Genomic DNA, 23,652 nt, shown 5'->3' with positions numbered 1-23,652 from the left:
TCATCTTCAAACTGTCAGATTAATGGGTCAACACGTCTGCAACACCAAGATTAACCATCTGTATGATGCAAGTGTTCTGAATTTATTTATCATTTATCATAATCATTACACCTACGATTCCCCAACATAAGATTCCTGTCGCGAAGAACAGAAGAATTATAATTCTTCTTATAATTATTTACTTGGATGACCAGACTTGTTCGAATGGGCCTCCTTCAGTACCACTAGTTACTCTTCGGTTAACGCAACATTGAACATTCAGTGTTCCTAGGAATTCATCAGGATTTAAAAAAAAAATTGAAAAAGTTTAATCAGAAAGAAGTAATATTTTCAACCTTTCTTATGCCTGCGGATTTATGATGAGGCTTTTGTGTTTAATCGATTGAACAATTGAAAGAGTCGAAATTCACATAACCTTTTCATAGAAATAATGAGTATTCAACACTCAGACACACTTTTTATACTCGCAAAATGAACGAAAATTTTTATGACGCCCTTCAAATATCGCCGTAATTATTCTCCTTGAGCTGACGATACAACTTCGATGTCGGAGTGGCGAAATTTCCGAATATTTGAACTTTATGATGCTCGGTAGAATTACTCCTCAAGGTGCCCGAAGGCGATAATTGCTCTTCTTCGATATCTATCGAACAATCTTCCGTATCTTTCGCGCTCTTATCGAATCTAACAACAGCCCTTTCGTCCGAAACACTATAACTCTTCCTCAACCTGCATTGTTTGATCTTATCACTACTCAGCCCTAAAAACTGCATGATCTTGTCCGAATTCTGCAAGACGAATTCCTTGATCAGCTCATCGTTGGTTTGCGTTTCCGCATCGACGGTGTGCCTTATTTGTCTAGGAGGTTCTAACGTGGGTTCGTCGGGGTCCCAGCAAAACATTTCTGGGGGATGGGATGAACTTCTCGCCAAGATACCATTTCCTCCGAAGTTATCACCGGCACGTGCCAAATTAGGGTTGGAAATCGCGTTGAAAGACGATGACACTCCTGTAGACGGTGTTTTCATCTCCTGCAAGGCCTGGATTGCGTTCCGTACCTGGGAGAATTGAATAAATTACATGGATCAGTGGAATATCTCCATTTTCGAGACATTTGATGAGGATGTTTGATAATACATAATAATAGAGTCATTCGGGTCAACTGTGCGCATTTTTGCGTTTCCAACCATACCCTGTTTCAAATGTTGAAGCTAGGAAAATTAAAACATATTCATAAGATAGAGCATTAGTCTACAAAAAACATCGAAAAGCAAACGAACCAAAAGTCGGATTGCGTTCACATGCCCCGTATAGCGGGTAAGTGTGCAAACCCTCACAGGGTAAGTGAACGCAGTGCTTAGTGAACCACACAATCAAAACAAATTTCCTACAAAATAATGTAATCAAAATTATAGGTCCTTTCGTTTGCATAAAAAGTGTAGCACTTTTCTACACTCGATTTTAGTATTCGTTTGCTGATTGAATTTACACCAGTGTATAGGAGGTGTAGTTTATCTATATCTCCTTTTGAGTATAAGTAGATAAACCACACTTCCTCTACACTGGTGAAAATCAAATCGAGTGTAGAAAAGTGCTACACTTTTTATGCAAACGAAAGGATCTTCTATTATAGAAATACTGTTTTTTGTCAATACAGAAGCGCCTTTTTACAAGCAGTGCATTATTGTTCGTGCCAATATTCCTCTTGAACACAACACTTGATACATTCCTCTGTTGGTAGCTCTTCATATTTTTCTGAACAAATAGGACAATATTGATCGAGTTTCAACCAAGAAAATCAACAATGTCGTCATTTATTCCTCACTGACGTCACTGAACTAATGCATAATGAATCTATGCGCACACTTTCCCCCATAAGTCAAAATATGAGTTACGTTCTTAATAGAGTTGAGCTGCTAACAGAGCCTAAAAATTTTTATTATATATTTAGATTAATATGCGCATGATCGCATGGCGATTCTGCGCCTATACTTCACCCAAATGAACCTTTCTTTCATACATTTCATAGTCGAGATATACGCACTGCGCACACTTACCCACGGCGCTCAGTTACCCCGAATGACTCTAATAATCATAAATGGGTCACGCCTTCAAGAGTAGGGCAGGTGAATGATAAACGAAATTAAATAAGATGCATAACACCCGCCCATAATTAAATCAACAAATGTTACGATCTGAATCGAACTAACAAAGTATCAACAGAAATTCAATTTCGTCGACAAAGAGTAGATGCCGACCATGGTTAGTTCGATTGTGTGTTATTATGCATCTAAATTAATTTCGTTCAATAATATTAATAAAAATAAATAGTTTTGAAATTGTATAAAGAAACCCGTAGTCGTTTAGTTTATTTACATAGATGATATACTCCATCCTCATCGACAATCTGAACTAAGGTTTTTCCACTATTCTAACTTATTTTATTTATTTAATCAACAAGTAGGATGACGACAGTTGAAAGGAAAACAAAGGAACAAATAATCAGTGAAAAGTAACCCAATAAAAAAAAATCAGAGGAACAACACAGAAAAAACAAAAAGCTGCGCGAACCTATAAAAGGTGATTCTTTGACTCGTACAAATATTTTAGTAGTACCTAGATACTTGAGGTCAAAAGAAACACTTTTTTCCTTTACTATTTCTGAATTTCGGAATATAGTCTTTCATTTATGTGATGAATCTTTTTTGAACACAAAATTTGAACCAAGTCTTTCCGTTTTCTCATTATGACCATTACATAAAGTTACCATGAAAATACCAAAAATTCAAAGAACCAAACTCTCGAAACTAGGTTCTATTTAATTAATATTTGAATGTTTTGTGAAATCATTTTATCGAATAATGCGCAGTTTTCGAGTAATTTGATGTTCAAAAATTGAGAAGTATCGTGATATTTGAAAAATTGGGTAGTTCGGCTGAATACAACTCTGTTTAAAAGATCCACAGATGTAACAGATTCAGCTTGTTATTCTGAAGGTTATTTTGATATTTCAGGGGTGGCAAAAAAGGTATACTCACGAAAAAAATGTTTCTTTGGACCTCAAAGACGAGTCAAAGTTGGCCCCGAACTAACCAAAATTAGTCCTCTCAATTCCCTTCTTGGAAGATCTCTAAATTTAGAGCAAACATTCTTTGGAGTGGCGAATTATTACTTATGTTAGTTTTGTAGGCTATCAATGCAAATGTGAGAGTACCCCTCAGTTGTCTCGAGGGAATATGAAAATTTCTAAGAGATAACAGATCAGCCTAATCAACCAAACCTCTCACGAATTCAAACAAAACAAGAAATTCGATTGCCTCCTACAACCCTCAAGTGAATGGAATTCATAATGACATATCAGGGTCTCAGAACCCTTGTGTCTATCATGATATTATTAGTTCCATTACTGCCATTATATCTCCTATGTCCAAGTATCTTGAAAAATTAGTCATTTCTATGTGACATTTATATAGTCACTCGTAGTGGGGTTTCGACACAGCCGATACATAGGTCTATAAACGTAAGCAAAATAGAGAACATCTAGGGACTTTACGGAATTGAAGTCTGCACATGTTCTCAGAACAAAATCAGAGCATACGACTGCTCGTATGGTTGCAACATATTAAATGTGTAGCAAATTTCATCTTACTATCGAAAATACTCCAAGATCGTGAACCTCGCCATAATTTTGAACAATTCTACCATCTAATGTATGGTTAAATTTTACACGGTAAATTTCGACTGAAACTCGATGACCATTTACCATAATTCATATGTAACTTATTTCTCGCACAATTATCGAGAAAAGCCTCAAGATGTTACTGTTAATTCGTACATTCAAGTATATTTTTTATGATCACATAGATTTTGAAGTTATCAGCGTGGTCAAAAAACATGCCTACAGAATTTGAAACCACCTAGTGCAAAAGTATAAGGAATAGAATAGATCCGAGGTGGAAACACTCTAGGACTCACTATATTATTTATGGATTAGTTTTATGTCCATTCACAGAAACAATCAAAATCCTTGCATTGAGATAGGACGATAGCCATCTGAGCAGGCTAGTAATGCCCACGAGATTTTACTGAAGTCTCGTATCATCTCGCCGAATAGATATGAACTCTAGTCTCGTCTCGTCTCGAATTTCGTTCGAAAATCTCGTAAAAGTCTTGTAGTCTCGTGGTGTATAACGTTTTGTGGAAACGGAATAATTTAATCTAATAATAATACTCTACTTAATAGAGTAGATTTGATCCAAAATGTGTTTATTTAACATCTTCAGTACTCGATTTAGCTAGGCATCCTATTTGCAACGTATCAAAGTAGTTATTATCTAGCATATTTTCGTTATTATCATTGAATATCAGATGAAAGTATATATTTCTAATACCGCATCTCAGACTATACTCTTTTCGAAGTTCACTGAAGGTTTTGTCTTGCTTCAGCTTTATACACGGTGTTCCCTAATTGAATGTCAATATTTATGGGGATGATATTTGGGCCCATTTTTAGAAGAAAACTTTATATGAACATATGTCCTAAACGTCTCACCTTTTGAAATACAGGGTGGTATTATTTAGACAGTCAGTGGCACGCCACTGACATGAGCAAATTTGATCTCTTGAATTTTTTTAGTCCGACTCACGGGTTTCACCCAAAAAATAAAATTTACGTATGTCTCTGCATGGTGATATTGTCATATGTACCTACATATGTATTTAGGATATTATTATGATCATGCAGAGAATAGAGAAACGGTTTTTATTTTTTTAAGCGGAAACCGTGAATCGGATTAAAAAAAGTCAAGTGATCAATTTTCGTAATAAATGATTGGGAATTTCAAAAATAATTTTCATTTCATTAAAAATCTGTGGACTACCATCAATGTCTGCCAAAATAGGAAGGTCAAATTTCGTACGAATGCCACTGGTTGAAATTAAGAAAAAAGTGATGCATTGAAAAATGCCTCTTGATTCATAGTATACATGTATGACAAATTTCATTGAAATATTTGAAGTGGTATTGTAGAATTGATAATAAATTATTCATTTTTGAAAATTTTACCACACTGTATCTCAAAAGATGAAACGTTTAGGACATATGTTCATATGAAGTTTTTTTCTAAAAATGGGCCCAAAAATCACTCCCATAAATATTGACCTTGAATCAGAATATGTACAGGGTGGGCAAAATTGGTTATACGTGAGTTACAACTTTTTCAACCCAACAAGATAGAGGAAAATCCATATCACATTGCGGTCGTCTTTTTTCGAGAAACTAATAATGCCATCAACTGCATTACTCTATCTTCTTTTGTTTTCGAGTTACAGGTCCAAATTAAAATTTCAATTTTGGTCATTATCTCCGTTTCTGTTCAAGCTAGAATGTTGAAGTGAAAACATTATACAGACACTTTTATAGCAATCCAGTGGCGTTCTATGATTTTTTCCAATAGGTATATTTGCTGAGCTATAACATAAAGATGTATTTTTTTCTTATGAAAACAGTAGTTTAAAATCACCCAGAAAGACTGAGGGTGATGTATAATATATTTCTGAAACGGTAAAAAAATGGCGATTTTTTTAAAGTTATTTTAAATTACTATTTTCATAAGAAAGCCAGAACTTTATGTTATAGCTCAGCGAAAAATCCTGTAGGAAAAAATCATAGTACGCCACTGGATTGCTATCAAAAAAGTGTCTATATAATGTCTTCATTACAACATCCTAGCACAAACAGAAACGGAGATAATGACCAAAGTTGAAATCGCCCAAATTCAAATTTTGGCATATAACTCAAAAACAAAAGAATATAGAGGAATCAACTTGATGGCATTATAAGTTTCTCGAAAAAAGACGACATGAATGGTACATTCATTTTTCTCTATCTCGTTGGGTTAAAAAGTTGTAGTTCAGGTATCACCAATTTTGCCCACCCTGTACAATGCTATAGCTTGACAACCAACATGAGCGGTCAATCTTGTTTCTGTTTGCACTCTAAAACCGTAGGATTATCGAGCGTGTTAGTTTTAGTCTGTTTTAATGGAGAACGATTTCTTTCTTGGAGAATCGTTTGTTGAAAACCAGCAGAGAAGCTTCAAGAAAACATTTCTTTAATGGATTGGTCCCGAAATTCATCATTTTATTTTCACGAATCCACGAATGAATCTAACATAATCGAAGACTTTATCCTCATCCACGTTGATATATATTGGGTACCTACATTTCATAGGGTCTGGACAAATAAATCCAGTTCAGATCTTATCTTCTGAAAAAGCGTTCGACCGTTGAAACTACCATCAGCATAAAACTCATCTCCGGATAAAGATTAAATGGAGAAAATAAACCTTGAGACCCGACGCGTTCTCCCACATGGATTTATGAAATCAGAAGGGGGATAACTTTCCTTTATTACAGCTACCGAAACTGACGCCCACCCAGGTTACGATCCGACGTAGACGGCTCCGGCTTTGGATTCGGTCACTTTATTGGGTCTTTTCCCCCCGAGGATTCATTGACTTTCACTTACCTCTATGCTTAATGCGGCTACGTCTTGGTGTAGGGTCGAAATTTGCGAGTCGAGTTTTTCAACGCTGTGGCGTTTTGTGCCCTCGACGTCTTTTTCTTCGGCGCTCACATCGTCGGAAGATGCATGCATCGATTGTCGTACGGGTATGTTCACGCTCCTCTGCCTTTCTACCCTCTGACGAAGCATGGCCAGGTGATTGGTGGCGATGCCACCCATACGTGGCCTCAATTTGATGTTTTCTTGTATTTCTTGCAATCTGAAATGAGGAAATCGATATCGGTAAATTGAGTTAAGCAGGTAGCTAGCGGGTTCGGAAAAACCTGAATTGGGTTAATACGCTGCTCAAAAATTGAAGCGGATATTCGACGGTAAACGCATTTTCTGCTCTTGAATCAAATTTTCAGTATTCTCTAAGATACCATGTTCAGAGCTGTATGTTTGCACACACGATCACACATACACACAAACACAATATATGGTCCTCCAGGCACTGGCTTAATTAAAAAAATTACAAAAATCACTTCTTGCAGGTGGAATATGAATTTCGTAGTAGTAGAAATAATGTGAGAAAACATCACTTTTCTTCGTTCATAAACAATATTTTGTCTCCACATTTTCATATTGATACAAGCAGATTTATTATATTCTAATAGCAGGTAGAAAATTTGACTTACATATAGTCTAAGATCGCGCTGCAAAATCACTACGTTCATTACGTAGTGAGTCAAACACTTAGAACATAAATACATGGAATGGACATTGACGTGCTATGAATGTTTGTTGTGGTACAAACATTCTATGCTTCTCTGTCTAGCGCGACACTAAGGCAGTGGCGTAAAATGAATAAATTTATATACCTCCAACCTTTTTGTACGGACGTAACAATGATGTCAGATTCAACTATCTCAATTGTGATTGGTGACAGTGAGCAACTATCTCACTCCAGTCTTTGGACAACAACAAATGTTTATTTTCAATTCCTTGTATCTATGTTCCAAGTTCCAAGGTCAAACACACATACGTCTATGGATAACACCGCAGCCTGTCAAAAATGGCCGCAACTAATTTTAATTAAATTAATGTTAATCAGTATTCCAAGAAAAAATTTCTTTCACTTCGTTTTTAAATATAATATCATCCACATCATAACAATGCTTGTGAAGAATCCTGAAATCCATAGGTGCCGTTGCACATTCGTCCGCAACTACCTCGCAGCCAGGTAGGTGGTAGGTGTAAGCACATATTGTTTTGATCTATTTATACATTCATGGCGTACACGGATATTCGTGATATCAATTAATAGCTAATTTTTTTCGAATATGATGATATATGGCTGCCTGAGAAAAAATAACCGCAAATTAGGTCTGCCATCTGTGATATCCGAGATAAAGTAAGACAGAGTTAGAATTCTCAACAGTGCAGCTGAATTATTTTTATATCATAATCACGTGTTGGATCTCGTTGTACACAATGCTGTTGATATTATTTATGTATTAACCCTCCGTCGTGAGCAATACATATAATAGATTCTACTAAGACCGACATGTTTTAATAGGTCCAAATAAATTAATATTGATATTGAAACATAAGAAGGGTTTTTTAAAACAATCATCATTCAAGAGACTGATTTTGAAGAAGCTGATATTTTGAAGTCATGAAAAATTTTTTTGAGATATAATGACTAATTAATAATATGTAATCTGTAATAAAAACTATTCTTCAAATATGGTATGCGCAGTATTTTATTTTGTGAAAGAATAAGACGTCACCAAAATTCACTTCATAAAAACGCTTTTTTCATTTTTACTTGATCAATAAACAATTTTTTATTGTAAAATAAAGTTTTTTTCCATAATAAACATTACGTAAATTTAATTTTGGAGTATATGTAAAGTCGTTCCTACTTCCTACTATTGTTTGGGCCGCCGGCTAAGAGCCCTATTTGTCGAAGCATGCGCAATCTTAAAATACTCACACAGCTGGCATTCGCCATCCTCATCTAAGAAGTGGCGTTGCGCGCTAAGCTAACTCTCTCTAACTTTATCTCGGATAACTCCCGTTTTAAACAGATGGCATACCTAATTTACGGCTATTTTTGCTCAGACAGCCATATATCATCATATTCGAAAAAAAATTAGCTATAAGTTGATATCACAAACATCCGTGTACGCCATGAACGCATAAATAGATCAAAATATTACCTGCCTACACCTGGCTGCGAGGTAGTTGCGGCCGAGTGTCCAACGGCAAGTATGGATTTTAGGATTCTTTACATGCATTGTTATGATGTGTATGATATTTCATTTCAAAACGAAGTGAACGAAATTTTTCTTGAAAAAATGTGTGTTTGACTCACTACGTAATGAACGTAGTGAGTGAAGCACTAATACATGATGGGAATTAATTAAGACAACTGAATTACAGGGTTTTTATGTTTTTCAATAAATCAATAATTCAGTAATATTCTGGCGTCATCATACTGATTCGAATTTATTAAGCTTGTCGCAGATAAAAAACGCCTTCTTTTATAACTAGTTACTCAATTGTCTTTCTCATATTCGTTGGGAGCCATGAGCCATCAATTTGTGTTTGCAGGGGACAAATGTTTTCGAAGAGGATTCCACTTCCTCAACTTCATCCCCCTAGCGTCCAAAGTTATCGCTAAAAGTTTCTGAACAGGAAATGACGGTTGTGTAAGAAGACATCATGCTAAACATCTTTTGAATTGGATTATGGTCGGGTATACTTTGATTAGGTTTCAAATGGATTGTTATTGTTATTATTATTATTAATGAACGACAAAAAACTGGTTGCTGTGTTCTGTTGCCGTTCTCAGTCAGGAATGGTATGATAATCGAAATGATAATAATAATAATTCTTAATTGATAGCTTCGTCACTACAAATAAGAATGTATATAAGGATAGGCAAAATGAAAAAAGTTCCTAGTAAAAGAAAATGAACACAACAACAAATCAATAATAAATATGATATACTCATACCATAAAAAATGCAAACTAAATTATTAAATGACCATGTGCTAAATATAACGTTATGCTATAATGAGATTTTTTTAATTAATATACGTTTCATGTTATTCTTGAATTTCTCTAATTTAATCTCTTTATTTCATCTGGTACATTATTGAAAATTTTAATGGCCTTATAAGATTAGAAAAGTTCAAATTTCCTATGTTGATGTAGACAAAATGTTTCTAGTACAATAATTGTGATAGTTGGAAAATCCAACAAATTTTCCAAGATTTTGTTTCATAAACAACAGACATTTGTTTATATAAATACCAAGGGCCATCAAAATGTGATGTTGGAGAAGACTGAAGATCGGTCTCCAGAAGGAAAGTGGGCTGATATTGAAAATCAGACATATTATCCTCTTTTGTGCCAAAAATACACTGTTAACGTCAATAGAAGTCTCCCATTACAAGATGTGAAATTGCTTATCACTTTAAAAACCAAACTCTAGTACACATCCAGAATTGATTGCAGCGATAAACACACTTTCAACTTATTTATACCATAATAGCATGTTTTCAGCTTTTTACTAAATACATCAATGTGTTCACAACATCTCGAAGTGCTGTCGAGATGAACACACAAAAACTTCACTTCTTCAGAAGAAAAAAAACTCCACATGTCCAACTAGAGGGTGTCTAAAAGGAAGCGAGGCCCTGCTTCCAAAAGAAATTAAGTTTGTTTTTTCTAAATTTACAACGAGTGCATTGGCACTACAACAGTCCATGAAGCTTCTTATTAGTCTGCTACAGAATATTTTCAGATGCTTTGGCTATAGAAGTGTCACGAGAAAATAATATCAATTTGATTATTTCAAAAACAAAAAGATGTCCAAGCAATTCATTCACGAACAATACAGGGTGTTTTCAAAGGTGAGGCTTTTTTTTTGACGGAAGGTAGAGCTCATCAAAATAAGTCGTTCAACCAAAAATTCTCTATATAAAATATCCGATATGGCAGAGATACAACCCCTAGAAGTTCGACAAAATTTCATTGAATTTCAAGTACGTGACTGTGGAAGGAGACTCCGGCATCTCAAAAACGAAACAAAACATGAACATTTGGCCGGACAATGAATGGTTCAGTACCAAGTTCATCGGATTAGATGCATCAAGCCACTTTTGAGAGAATCATAATTGTTGTATAGTGCAATTTAGGGTGAAAAAAAAATGTAGAAAATCGAGGCAGTTTCTTGAAAGTGCTTAGGTCTATTGAAAAAGTGTTATGATGTTTCCCCATTTCATCCCATTCTTACGCCGATTGTTGGAATGTTCGAACAAGAAGATTGTGATACCCATTGTAAAAAAATTCGTGAATAATTTAGACGAATTTTATTGGTGAGATTTTGAAGTATTATTCTATTTTTTACACTTGTGTCCGAAGTCAGTTGGTATCGAAATGAGCCGTTTAAAAAAAGTTACTAAAATATAATGAGAAAAATTCGGCAATATTCAGTTTCCATGTTCATTACCTCCTAAATATCGAAAGCCAGTATCCCAAACGAAACCACATGGTCGAAACAGGAGAAGTTTTTTTCCACTGCTTTACGATAATAGGGAATACCCCTTCTGACGAAAATTATATATTTTTTATGGAATATCTTTTGAAATAACCATTTCAACCGTTTCCCAACAAAAATTATTTTAAGCACTTGAAAATGAAAAATAAAAATGGGTATTTAAAATTAAAAGCGTTTCATGTGGATTGCACAAGTTGGCAACATCGACTGAAATATGCCTTGATAATAAAGGACAACAAATACATTATCTTGATGAGATAGACAAAGATGGCTGTCTATGAAGTCTGCGACGAACGAGGAAGGTCGTAAAATTTTATGGGATTTTTATGGCCGGTTACAGTTGAAGCTCGCCAGTAAGTAGGCACCTGTAGATCAACAGCTGTTATTTTATAAACAAGCTGATCGGACATTGTTCTTTTCATTGTCTTGTATGCGCTGTTGCCAAATCGTAAACTCCGCACAAGGCGATTTAAATTTTAAAACCCCATATTTGAAAGATAATTTTGAATAGTTTCCGCGGTGAATTTGTAAAAATCATGAATGAAACTCATAATTATTCAGTTTAAACTTGCATATGCACTGATAACCCAAATTGAGGAGAATTCCATATTCAGCTAACAAACGGTCTAGGGTCGCATAAGGATCTATTTCAGTAATCATTTCCAATTTTTTTTTTCAACTTTGTCATTTTGAAAGTTTTATATATGTGATTTTTGGTGAAACGCTTTATTTCGACCAGTTCTACCTTCTGTTGAAACGAAAACCTCACTATACCTCACTATACACCTAGTATAGTCGAAGTATATGTTGAATAATGAATTATTGCAATTCCCAAATCTATTCCTCTTCTTTAGTAATGCGAACAATTTTTCAATACAACCTCGTTTATTGCCCGGAGGCAGCAAGCATCAATGGAAAAAAAATCAGAGCTTCCACCTGTATTCAGTATTGTGTTTCAAATTCATATAACAGAATATGAAGGGTTCATTCACCGTTCGAAAAAAGCGAAATGCTGAAATCGCAGGCCTTTTATACAACTTCCATCCCGCTTAACCGACGTCAACATTCCCCATTTCAACGACTTCGGAAGTCGTAATGCGGAAGGACAAAAAATCCGTCTCTCGTCTCGAATGCCTTGGAAAGGGGTGAATGAACCCCAAAAACACACTACTTGAGAATCGATATGACGTGATATTCTGCCTATTCCTCGCTCACCTGAGATTGAATTTTGCGTGTCTTGGGCTGTTGCTCAGGTTTGCAATGTGAAGCGGGGACCTGTTGGGACTGATGGGGCTGTTTCCACCCTCCTCCTCTTCTTGAGCGTTCTCGTCATCCTCGCTGATGCTGGGCAACGTGAGAGAGGGCATGCCGTTTCCTTCCGATTCTTGCTGTAATAAACATTCTCGGTCGTTAATGTGCATCAGATACAGGCTTTTAGATTGAGAGTTTCAATGAAAAATAAATTTTTCGACACCTCGAACTTTTGGGAGTATTTGAAGCAGAGCCTATCTTGAAAATATCTTTGTTTTGCAGGAAAGTTCCGAACTCTATTCATGTTCGTTGAGAAAACTTTCCACATCTTACTATCACAAAATTATACCAATGTTCTCTTTGAATAAATGCTCAGTCAGATTGAATTGAAAATAGCCATATTAGATTTTTCGGGGTTCGAAATTATCTCGAAAATCATCAATAAGCATCTGTGACGTATTTAGAGCTTGGGAACTGTAAAAGTAAATTTTTGATGTCGACTATAATTTGGGGTGAAATAATTGTCAAATATGTATATCGCCAAATATTAATGATGTTCCTAAAGCTTCATCTGTTTTTGTGTGATAATATCATCGTCTGGATAATCTCCATACCTGATTAATTATCTTTAGGTTCGTACATATTTGGTAAGTAGTGTATTTTATTGTCCATGATGTTTGTCATCCTGATTCTTAGCCATCAGGAAGAGTAGGTATCTTCAAAAATTGGTTTTATGACATAATATTGTTCATATCTCTTTTCAAATGATTTCTCAATACAGTTCAAAATTGAAGCAGAAATTACCATGGTTGAGAGGAAAGATTTCCCTTAGTGATCTTTGGGAGCGGAAGAACAATGGAAATTTGCCAAAACAATTTTTTTATGAATGGAAAAACAATATCTGAATGTAGCAAGACCTTTTGTTGGATGGAATGATAACTGAGAGTTGAAAACGGAATTTCCAATAAAACGGAATCTAATTTTTCGAGAGCAATGAAAAATTTAAATGAGATTTTATTTCTAACAAAAAAATTGCATACAAAAACAGTTCAGAAGGATTTAGAATTTATGATTCCGTAAAAATGGACACATATATGAAATCACCTGGGATATCAAACGTAAAAAGTAAAACTTTATTACAAATCTGAAAAGATTTTTTCTTTTAATGTATATATACAGAAATATATCCAACAGGCCAGGGCAACTACGGGTGTATACAATAATAATGAAAGAAAAATATTACAACATTCCTTAGATTGTTATAACCTCTGCTGCACATTATTGTTAGTGGACAGAAAAAGTGATGATAGGAATTAGGTAAGTACTTCAATATGAAATATTGAGTCGTATGCATAAAGAAGAGTATTTCCTTTTACTATAATACTATCTTTGTCAGTTGCTTATAAAATGTATAATTTCCTTTCAATAAACTAGAGTGAAAACATCTACTACTTCTTTATGCATATGGCCCATTGTGTGTAATCTAGAAGTGAAACGAGGACATGAAATTGCAGTGACGAGAGCAGAGCCATTGAATCCTGATTATGCACTATTTTATGAAGAAATATCAAGTCACCCATTTCACGGACCTTCCTAAGCGAAGCGAACTCAAACTCATTCAAAAAGGACTCATAAGAGTGGTTTCTATCTGGATAGGAACAGTGCTTCATCAGAAAAAAGACTTTAATGAATTTTTTCTGCACTCTTTCAATACAAACGATGTATTTTGATGAGAGGGAAGAAGCTCTTATTTTATTGACCTAAAAAGTAGGAAATAAACTTTGAAGCATGTTGTTCAATTGTAAAAATCAATATGAAATGAAAGCTTGCAACCAAGATATAAATCTCGGTAAAAAGAGTTTTTTGTTCGACATTTATGTATTCTTTATTGAAGAAGTTGGAACAGTAGGTAGTAGCGACTATTTTTATTATCGTTATAATATTAAGTACATTATATAGTATAATATGAAAAAATGTTTGGTTCAATTTAACCGATTATGCAATCGGGTTTGGAGAATATTCATTCCCCTCTTATTATGGTACAATGTGGTTGAGTATAAGCTGTACTGTGACTTTTAAAAGGCCCCCAAAACCAACCTACGAATCTCTATTGTGGAACGTTTTGGCCGGAGGATCAGATACATACCATATTTTTATCATATTTCTAGAAACTAGCTGTTTGTAAACTTTGAAAAAATCCAAAGATGGCTGCTACTCAACACCTTGACATTATATATATATTGTAAGAAATCGAATACACGAATATGGTGAGCCGCTGCCGGTCAAAGGGGATAAGCGCTGAGTAAACATAAACGACAGCCGAGATTTGAAGCTGTGGTACTCAGGCAATTCGATTTGAAGATCCCTTCGTGCTCGGATGTACAAGCCGCTCGATATTTCTTGTGTTCAGGAAAATAAATGATTAAGTTTGGAATTCTTGAGTTTTATTTCTAACATCAGAAGTGGGATTGTGCCTATCGTTCATAGTGAACTGTTATTTTGTGACTTGTGTTGTTGTATTGGTACAAAAACGATAATTACTAAGACTGCTTTCGAGCTTTTATGGACATTTACTAATACTGAGTGGTTATTACGTCGTATCCTGAAATTTTATCCTGGACTGTGTGTTTACAAGAGAAGTAAAAAAAAATGGCATCATCGGATGGCGATTCGACTCAAAGCTTACTGGCGGAGTTAGTCAAAGTTCTACAATCGCAGAGATCTGGTGAACAGGTAGATTTACCGTATTTCAAACCCGAAATTAATGAATCGAATAAATGGGTGAGTTATGTTGAGACTATTAAGCATGAAGTAGGGTGGTCTGATGTTCAAACCTTGGCAAGGATTGGCCGATTTTTATTGAATGAAGCGAAAAGATGGTTTGAACGTTGGAATCCCGACAACAGAGACTGGGCTACTTTCCGTATCGATTTCATCGAAGCATTTCCTCCGAAAAGGAATCTTGGCCGTATGTTGGAAGAGGCAGTTAAATTCTCAAGTGCTTGTGTAAACACTTATGAAACTTATGTGCATGAGAAGTCAGCTTTATTAAATAATTTACGCGCTAACTGGAGTGAAGGAGATCGAGTAGAATTGATTGTTTATGGAATTTCAGAGCTTGAGATACGAAATGCCGCAATGAATGCTAACTGTCGCACTATTTCCGAGTTGTTAGTTTTCTTGTCATCGTTCGTTAAACCTTCACGATATAACGATGGACAGCAACGAATGATTGGTTATGAGTCATCTCTCAAAAGAAAATATCCTTTTTCCGACAAGAAAGGAAGCAGTTTCAAAATTTCTAAGAAGTGTTACCAATGTGGTAACACATCTCTCAAAAGAAAATATCCTTTTTCCGACAAGAAAGGAAGCAGTTTCAAAATTTCTAAGAAGTGTTACCAATGTGGTAAAATGGGACATGTTCAAGCAAATTGTCGTGTTAAAGACAACAAATTTCAATCAGATAACAAAAGATTCCCTGTTAATGACCAAGGTGTTCCTAGTACATCTCAAAATCACGAGAGTTGTAGTTTTTGTGCTAAGAAGGGTCACAATATTTCAAATTGTTTTACGAAAGCTGCCATCGAAAAACGTCGTAATATCAACTTGTGTTCCACAGGGAAACCTGCCGGATCAACAAAGATTTCCATCGATGGTCATCAATTTTGGGCCTTAATTGATACTGGGGCTGACCTTTCTCTTATTTCAGACAAGTACACTCATTTATTCCAAAATAAAGTAACCGGATGTAATATAATTCTGAAAGGACTCAGTAATGTAACCATTGAAGCAACAAAAAAATTCGTTGGTTTCACAAACATCTCTGATGTGAATATTCCAGTTACTTACGTTTTTGTATCTGCTAAGAGTCTTGATTACGATGTTTTGATTGGACGTAATATTTTCGAAGATCAGAGTCTTGTTACCATTACGGATCATGAAGGATCGCGCATCGTACGTCGTGAGTTGCCTGGAATCAACCGGATTTCTGAGAGTTTCGATTCTGAAATAACTGAGATTGATGTACCTGCTGAGTACCTGGATGATCTCCAAATTATTCTTCGAGATTTTAGTGGCATGATAACAACTGGAAATAAAGTAGGCGCGGTAAACAATGTGAGTCTTCAGATACGCCTATCAGAAGATACTGTAGTTGCTCGTAATCCTTATCGACTATCCGCTACCGAAAGGGAAGCTGTTCGTGAAATCACCAACGATTTGATGGCGAACAACATTATACGTCCTAGTGAATCACCCTTTGCAAGTCCAATACTATTAGTGAGAAAAAAGGATACATCCTTCAGAATGTGCGTCGACTATCGTGAACTTAACCGAATTACTATTAAAGATCGATTTCCCATGCCATTAATTGAGGATCAGTTGGATAGGTTAGGAAAAGGATGTTATTTCACATCTTTGGATATGGCTTCCGGTTTCCACCAAATACCGATACATGAAGAATCCATTCCGAAGACTGCTTTTGTGACACCTGATGGTCATTTCGAATACCTTCGTATGCCCTTCGGTCTAACCAATGCACCGGCTGTATTCCAGAAGGCTGTCAATCGAGCCCTTGGAAATTTGAAAGATACTATTGCATTAGTTTATGTGGACGATATTCTCATTCCTAGTGCCACCCCGGAAGAAGGTCTTACCAACTTAAGACGCGTCCTGGAAGCACTTAGTTCTGCTGGTTTCTCTCTGAACATAAAAAAATGCCACTTCCTGCAACCAAGCTTAGAATACCTTGGTAGAGAAATATCAGGTGAAGGTGTAAGACCAGGGAAAGCCAAGGTCGAAGCGCTAATGAAGTCGCCAATTCCAACAAATGTCAAGCAAATTCGTCAATTTATGGGTCTAGCAGGGTATTTCCGGAAATTTGTCCCAGAATTCGCTAGTAAAACGGCATGTATAACTCGCCTGACGAAACAAGGAATTCCCTTTCAATGGGGAGAAGAGCAGGAGGAAGCAAGAAAATATGTCATTGATCATCTGACATCAAGGCCTCTGCTCGTTGTTTATGATCCAGAAGCACCCACAGAGCTGCACACTGATGCTAGCAGTATTGGATATGGTGCCATACTTATACAAAAACATGAAAACCAGCCAAAGGTTGTAGCTTACTTTAGTAAAAGGACAACAGACAGTGAATCGAAGTATCACTCATACGAGTTAGAAACTCTGGCAATAGTGCAAGCACTCAAACACTTTCGAACTTATTTGCTTGGGATCAAATTCACCATAGTCACAGATTGCAATTCCGTTAAGGCAACAGCTACTAAAAAGGATCTTATTCCTCGAATAGCCCGTTGGTGGGTTTACCTTCAAGATTTCGATTTTGAGATAAAGTACCGTGAAGGAAGCAACCTTCCACATGTGGATTATCTGAGCAGAAATCCTGTTAACACAATACGTCGAGTTTCGCATAATAACTGGGCTTACATTGAACAGAAGGGAAACGAGGAAGTTCAAAACTTGTTGGAACAGCTAAGGAATGGAGATCTCGACTCTAACCAATACACTGAAAAGGATGGAATGTTGTACCACAAGCACCACAACCCAGATGGAACAATGAATCTGCAGTGGTTTGTTCCTAGACAAAGTCGCTTAGGGTTACTCCGTATCTTCCATGACGAGCAGTGTCATATCGGCGATGATAAAACGTACCAGTCGATAGCTGCAAATTTTTGGTTTCCACGAATGAGACACTTCATCAAATGTTATGTTAGGCATTGTGTAATATGTGCAGTAAAAAAGACAAGAACAGGACCACTACAAGGTTTTGTACATCCAGTAGAGATTCCCAAAGAACCATTTCACACCTTACATTTGGATTGTTTAGGACCATTACCTGTGTCTACTGACGGTTACAAGCACATTTTGGTTATCGTTGATAGTTTTACGAAATACAGTAAAATCCGGTTATAACGACATTGAGGGGACCGTGAATATTAAGTCGTTATATCCGATGGTCGTTATATCCAAAAAATTTTATAAAGAACTCAGAAATAGGATTATCTATGTATTTTATTTTGAGATCGTAATAACTGCATACATAACGAATACATATGCGAGTACATGGATAAGATCATCAAATTCATACTGTAAATAAGTACATGTTACAACATCGAACTTATTCATGTACATATACAATTAAACAGTAGTAGGCTTAAAAAAATGAGTAATTTTACTTTGTTTTTTAAATCTAAAATTTTCATAATAGACACGTTCAAGTCTTTGGTCAATCATAGAAATACTGTTCAATAATTTCTGGTCATTTAGTCCTTCATAAGTAACAAATTTTTTCAAAATCGATACTACGTGTAGAGCCTCGGCACATGATGACGTCGTTATAAACGGAAGAAATAGAACAAGCTTAGAAAATTTTTGTCGCTATAAGCGACTTCGTCGTTATAGTCGAAGTCGTTACGTCCGAATGGTTTTATGTTAAATTACTTAGAATTTCAAACAATTGTCGATAATTTCTTCGTTATATACGGATTTTCGTTATAACCGGTGTCGTAATAAACGGCTTTCACTGTATTGCATTTTGATGCCAATGAAAAGTGTGACCACCGCAGAAACTCGCGAAAAATTAGAAACTGTGTTATCATTATTTGGAACCCCTAAACGAGTTATAATGGATGCCGCTACGTCGTTCAAGAATACAACTTTTCCAAAGTATCTGGAGAATTGGAATATCGAGCATCATTATGTTACGCCAGACATACACAGAGGAAATGGACAGGTGGAACGCTATATGAGAACCATTAGGAATTTATTAAGAATTGAAACTCGAGTAAAGGCAGAATGGCCGAGTGGTTTATGGAAAATCCAGCTTGTTCTTAACACAACTGTGCAGAAATCAACTAATTCGACTCTACTGCAATTACTCTTGGGAATCCAAAGTTCGACACCATTGATACAGGCGTTATTGAAAAATGTGTCAAAGGATCTGTCTTCAATAAGAAACCGAGATTTGGATAGGCAGCGAGTAGCAGAAAAATTGTCCTCGACACGTGATCTGAACGATGTTAATAAGAGAAGAAGAGATAACGTTCAGTACTCGCCTGGTGACTTTGTGCTGATGCACCGTGATTCTCAGATGCACATTAGTAAAAGCGATTATGAGTTTCTGGGTCCATACGAGGTGGTGAACTGCCTGGATAATGGACGCTATGAAATTAAGAAGGTTGGCACGAACATCGTGACGAAAGCAGCCAAGGAGCAGCTCAGACGATGGCCTACACAATGGGCTTTGAATGTTGACATGAATGAAGTATTGGATTTTCTGGAGTCAGAAAGTGACTCAGTTGAAAGAGAAGGTTAGTGTAGAAACATTAATGCTGTTATTGCATTGTCAGTCTCTGTCCCGTTAGAGGTAGAGCTGAGTAATGGCCGAGGTCATTACAGCTACAATTGGTAAAATTTTAATTTTTGTCAGTCTCTGTCCCGTTAGTGGTAGAGCTGAGTGATGGCTGAGGTCATTACAGGTACAATTTTGATTTTGTCAGTCTCTGTCCCGTTAGTGGTAGAGCTGAGTGATGGCTGAGGTCATTACAGGTACAATTTTGATTTTGTCAGTCTCTGTACCCTTAGTGGTAGAGCTGAGTGATGGCTGAGGTCATTACAGGTACAATTTTGATTTTTGTCAGTCTCTGTACCCTTAGTGGTAGAGCTGAGTGATGGCTGAGGTCATTACAGGTACAATTTTGATTTTTGTCAGTCTCTGTACCCTTAGTGGTAGAGCTGAGTGATGGCTGAGGTCATTACAGGTACAATTTCGATTTTGTCAGTCTCTGTCCCGTTAGTGGTAGAGCTGGGTGATGGCCGAGGTCATTACAGGTATAATTTTGATTGATGTTTGTCAGTCTCTGTACCCTTATTGGTAGAGCTGAGTGATGGCTGAGGTCATTACAGGTATAATTTTGATTTTTGTCAGTCTCTGTACCCTTGGTGGTAGAGCTGAGTGATGGCTGAGGTCATTACAGGTACAATTTCGATTTTGTCAGTCTCTGTCCCGTTAGTGGTAGAGCTGGGTGATGGCCGAGGTCATTACAGGTATAATTTTGATTGATGTTTGTCAGTCTCTGTACCCTTATTGGTAGAGCTGAGTGATGGCTGAGGTCATTACAGGTATAATTTTGATTTTTGTCAGTCTCTGTACCCTTGGTGGTAGAGCTGAGTGATGGCTGAGGTCATTACAGGTATAATTTTGATTTTTGTCAGTCTCTGTCCCGTTAGTGGTAGAGCTGAGAAATGACTGATGTCTTCACAGGTGTAATTTCGATATTTGTCTGTCTCTGTAACGTAAGTGATAGAGCAGGGTAATGGCTGAGGTCATTACAGATATAATTTTGATTATGTGAGACTCTGACCAGCAAGTGGTACAGCTGATTGATAGCTGAGGTATTTACGAGTATAATTTGATAAGAGCAGAGTGATGATCGAGATTATCACTGAATTGTATGTCTCTGGGTCTCAGTCCCGTGAGTGGTTGAGCCAGGTGAAAGAAAAAATAATATTTCTTTTTCACAGATAGGTCTTCTGGAGAAAAATGCGTCGAGAGCGTCGCAATTGTCAGGAAGGCCGTGTAAGAAATCGAATACACGAATATGGTGAGCCGCTGCCGGTCAAAGGGGATAAGCGCTGAGTAAACATAAACGACAGCCGAGATTTGAAGCTGTGGTACTCAGGCAATTCGATTTGAAGATCCCTTCGTGCTCGGATGTACAAGCCGCTCGATATTTCTTGTGTTCAGGAAAATAAATGATTAAGTTTGGAATTCTTGAGTTTTATTTCTAACAATATATATATATACATATATATATATATATATATATATATATATATATATATATATATATATATATATATATATATATATATATATATATATATATATATATATATATATATATATATATATATGACTAACGTCGAGTTCCGTGACATTTCCTATCAGCTAACGGCTAGTTCCAAGACAATTGTATAGTTCCGGGACGGTCTTGGAATTGACATTATGTCTAATGTTGACTTCCAGGACCCAAATATCAGTTCCAAGACAGTCTTGGAATTGATAATATGACTAATGTTGCCTTCCAGTACCCTAATTAGGGTAATATACTGCTTACTTCCAGGACGGTCTTGGCATTGTAGTTTTCAAATATAGAAATATGTATTTCTCACGTTTAATTAATCCCAATTGCGTTTTTTCAAATTCCACTATATATCATTCGAAATCCTGCAAATCAGAAATAATGATCACCTGCGAAAAAGATTGAATACGTTTTCATTATCTCATTTTCGTTTTATAGAATATTGTGCTATATTCTCTTCTCAGTATTATAACCAGAAATATTGCAGAAGCATTTCCATTTACACAAGGAATGAAAATGGTTTTCTCATATATGTAAAAGCACCAGAGATGAAATTTTGCCAGCAAAGTTTGTCGATTGTAATATGAAAGCTTGGTGCATGGCAATTTTGCGAATGTTGATAATCACGAGCCATGAGGCAAATGATTTGGAAAAAAATGTCATGGGCGAATTTGACGAACAACAAAATCCTTGAATATTAAGCCTGAATTTTTATGTCGATTAGTATTCGACATGACTATTTGACGAGAAAATTTGTTGAAAAGTAATATAGTCATCATAGTGGCTTATTTTTCGAATGAATGGAGGACAAATACGTCAAAGGACTCCATCTTCAATTTACTGATATATGCTAAATATTAATTTCCTAAGCTATCGTGAATTCGAGAAATGTCAAAAATTTTATTATACAGGGTGATTTATTGGGAAATTCGCATACACTCATGGTATTTATGGGTCTACCATTCTTTGTAACCATGATACAAACTGGTTAACTAATTTTCTCAATTTTTTGAATTAATTTTGACTTATCAACCACCACATACATTTCGTGATATTTGATTCGTATGTTCAATGTCAGGAGTGCTATCGATTACCATAATAAAAAAATTTCTCATTTCAGGTCCGCCTCAAAAAAATTTAATGTATATGAATATTTTGAAATCTTGTTCACAAAATTGGAAAGACTAGACAAAAATAAGTGAGATTAAATGTATACCTGTAAGCTTGATTCAAACCTAGATGTTTCGAAATTATTGACAGATAATTTGCAGTAGCTTCAGGAGAGTTAATGTTGGTTATCTTCTTTAGATAAAAGTTGAATACCTTACATCAGTTGTAGATTTCAAAAAAATCAACATGCAGTAGTTGGGAATCTCTCGAAGGACTTAACGGATAATTACAAGAATGTTAAATTCTTCAACAAAAATCATCTTGCATCAATAGAAGTCGAAAGAATTGAAGGAAGTTTCAAGGCAAGAGGAACAGATGAATTAACAATTAATAGGTTGGATCGCATTCATAGAAGTTTATTTTTAATACTTTCATATAATAATAATTATATATTTATTCCACGATGAGATTCATCGAAAATCCTGTAAGGTGGTAACTTTTCGCATTCGTTCACCATAAAATAAAATCCCAAATGCCACCACTTTTTTGGGTCTCCCAATAGAAGAAAATTCTTTGTCATTCTTTTCACTCACAATATTTCTGATTGTGAAAACAATCAGCTGAAATATAAGTCGTTGAGATTCAGATGAATCATTATATAAATTCGCTTACATTGAATATGTTTGCTACGGTCAGATATATTGTAGATAGAGGGTGTAGGGTTACCTACTATTTAAATGAGCGGACCTGAATTCTAAATAGCACTTCCTGAAACCCTGTCTTCTTTCTTTTTCAATCACTTTCGTCATTTTTGTAATGTTAATGAATATTAGTTGTGGCCACGGCGTTATGACATTAACGACATTTCATGAGTGCCAACCTTACTCCGTTCTAGTTACAAAAACTTGAGAATATTATTTTATGTCCAACCGAGTGCTAAAATAAAAGTGAATGGAGTATACTACATACACATTCCTGTTATTTCCAAACTATCAAAACGCATTTCCAGTGGAATGTAAAAGAACTGTGGTATTTCTATTATAGATTCATCCCCTAATTCTTAATATTTGAAAGAGGAAATATTCATACTGAATGCAATTATACGGTATTATATACATGTATTTGATTCTTATACGAAAGAAATTCATAGCAAGGGCAGACCTGTACTAAAGCGACTGATATTTGATCTTGATGATATGTCCATTGAGTTTCGAGAAAAAATATGAAATAGGTAAATTTTAATTTCTCAACTTGCGAACTTTCGATGAAAATTGTAGAAACCATCTTTTCATTCCTTATTCCGTCCGAATATATAAAAAACGGCAATAAAAACC

At 35.8% G+C, this 23,652-nt stretch overlaps 1 protein-coding gene across 1 annotated transcript in view; it reads right to left on the bottom strand.

Annotated features, from left to right (window-relative positions):
* Positions 1-343: 343 nt before the first annotated feature.
* Positions 344-23,652, bottom strand: part of LOC123312922 (potassium voltage-gated channel subfamily H member 8) — a 276,226-nt gene continuing 252,917 nt past the window's right edge. Inside the window, exons 13-15 of the mRNA XM_044897510.1 lie at positions 12,294-12,466; positions 6,530-6,785; positions 344-1,058 (exon numbers count right to left, since the gene is read on the bottom strand). Coding sequence (XP_044753445.1) covers positions 498-1,058; positions 6,530-6,785; positions 12,294-12,466 — 990 coding nt within the window. The 3' untranslated portion in view covers positions 344-497. The remainder of the gene's footprint in view (positions 1,059-6,529; positions 6,786-12,293; positions 12,467-23,652) is intronic.

This window comes from Coccinella septempunctata, chromosome 5, assembly GCF_907165205.1.
Source record: "Coccinella septempunctata chromosome 5, icCocSept1.1, whole genome shotgun sequence".
Taxonomy (NCBI): Eukaryota; Metazoa; Arthropoda; class Insecta; order Coleoptera; family Coccinellidae; genus Coccinella; species Coccinella septempunctata.
Note: the sequence above shows the minus strand (reverse complement) of the source record. Positions and strands in the feature narration are given on the sequence as shown.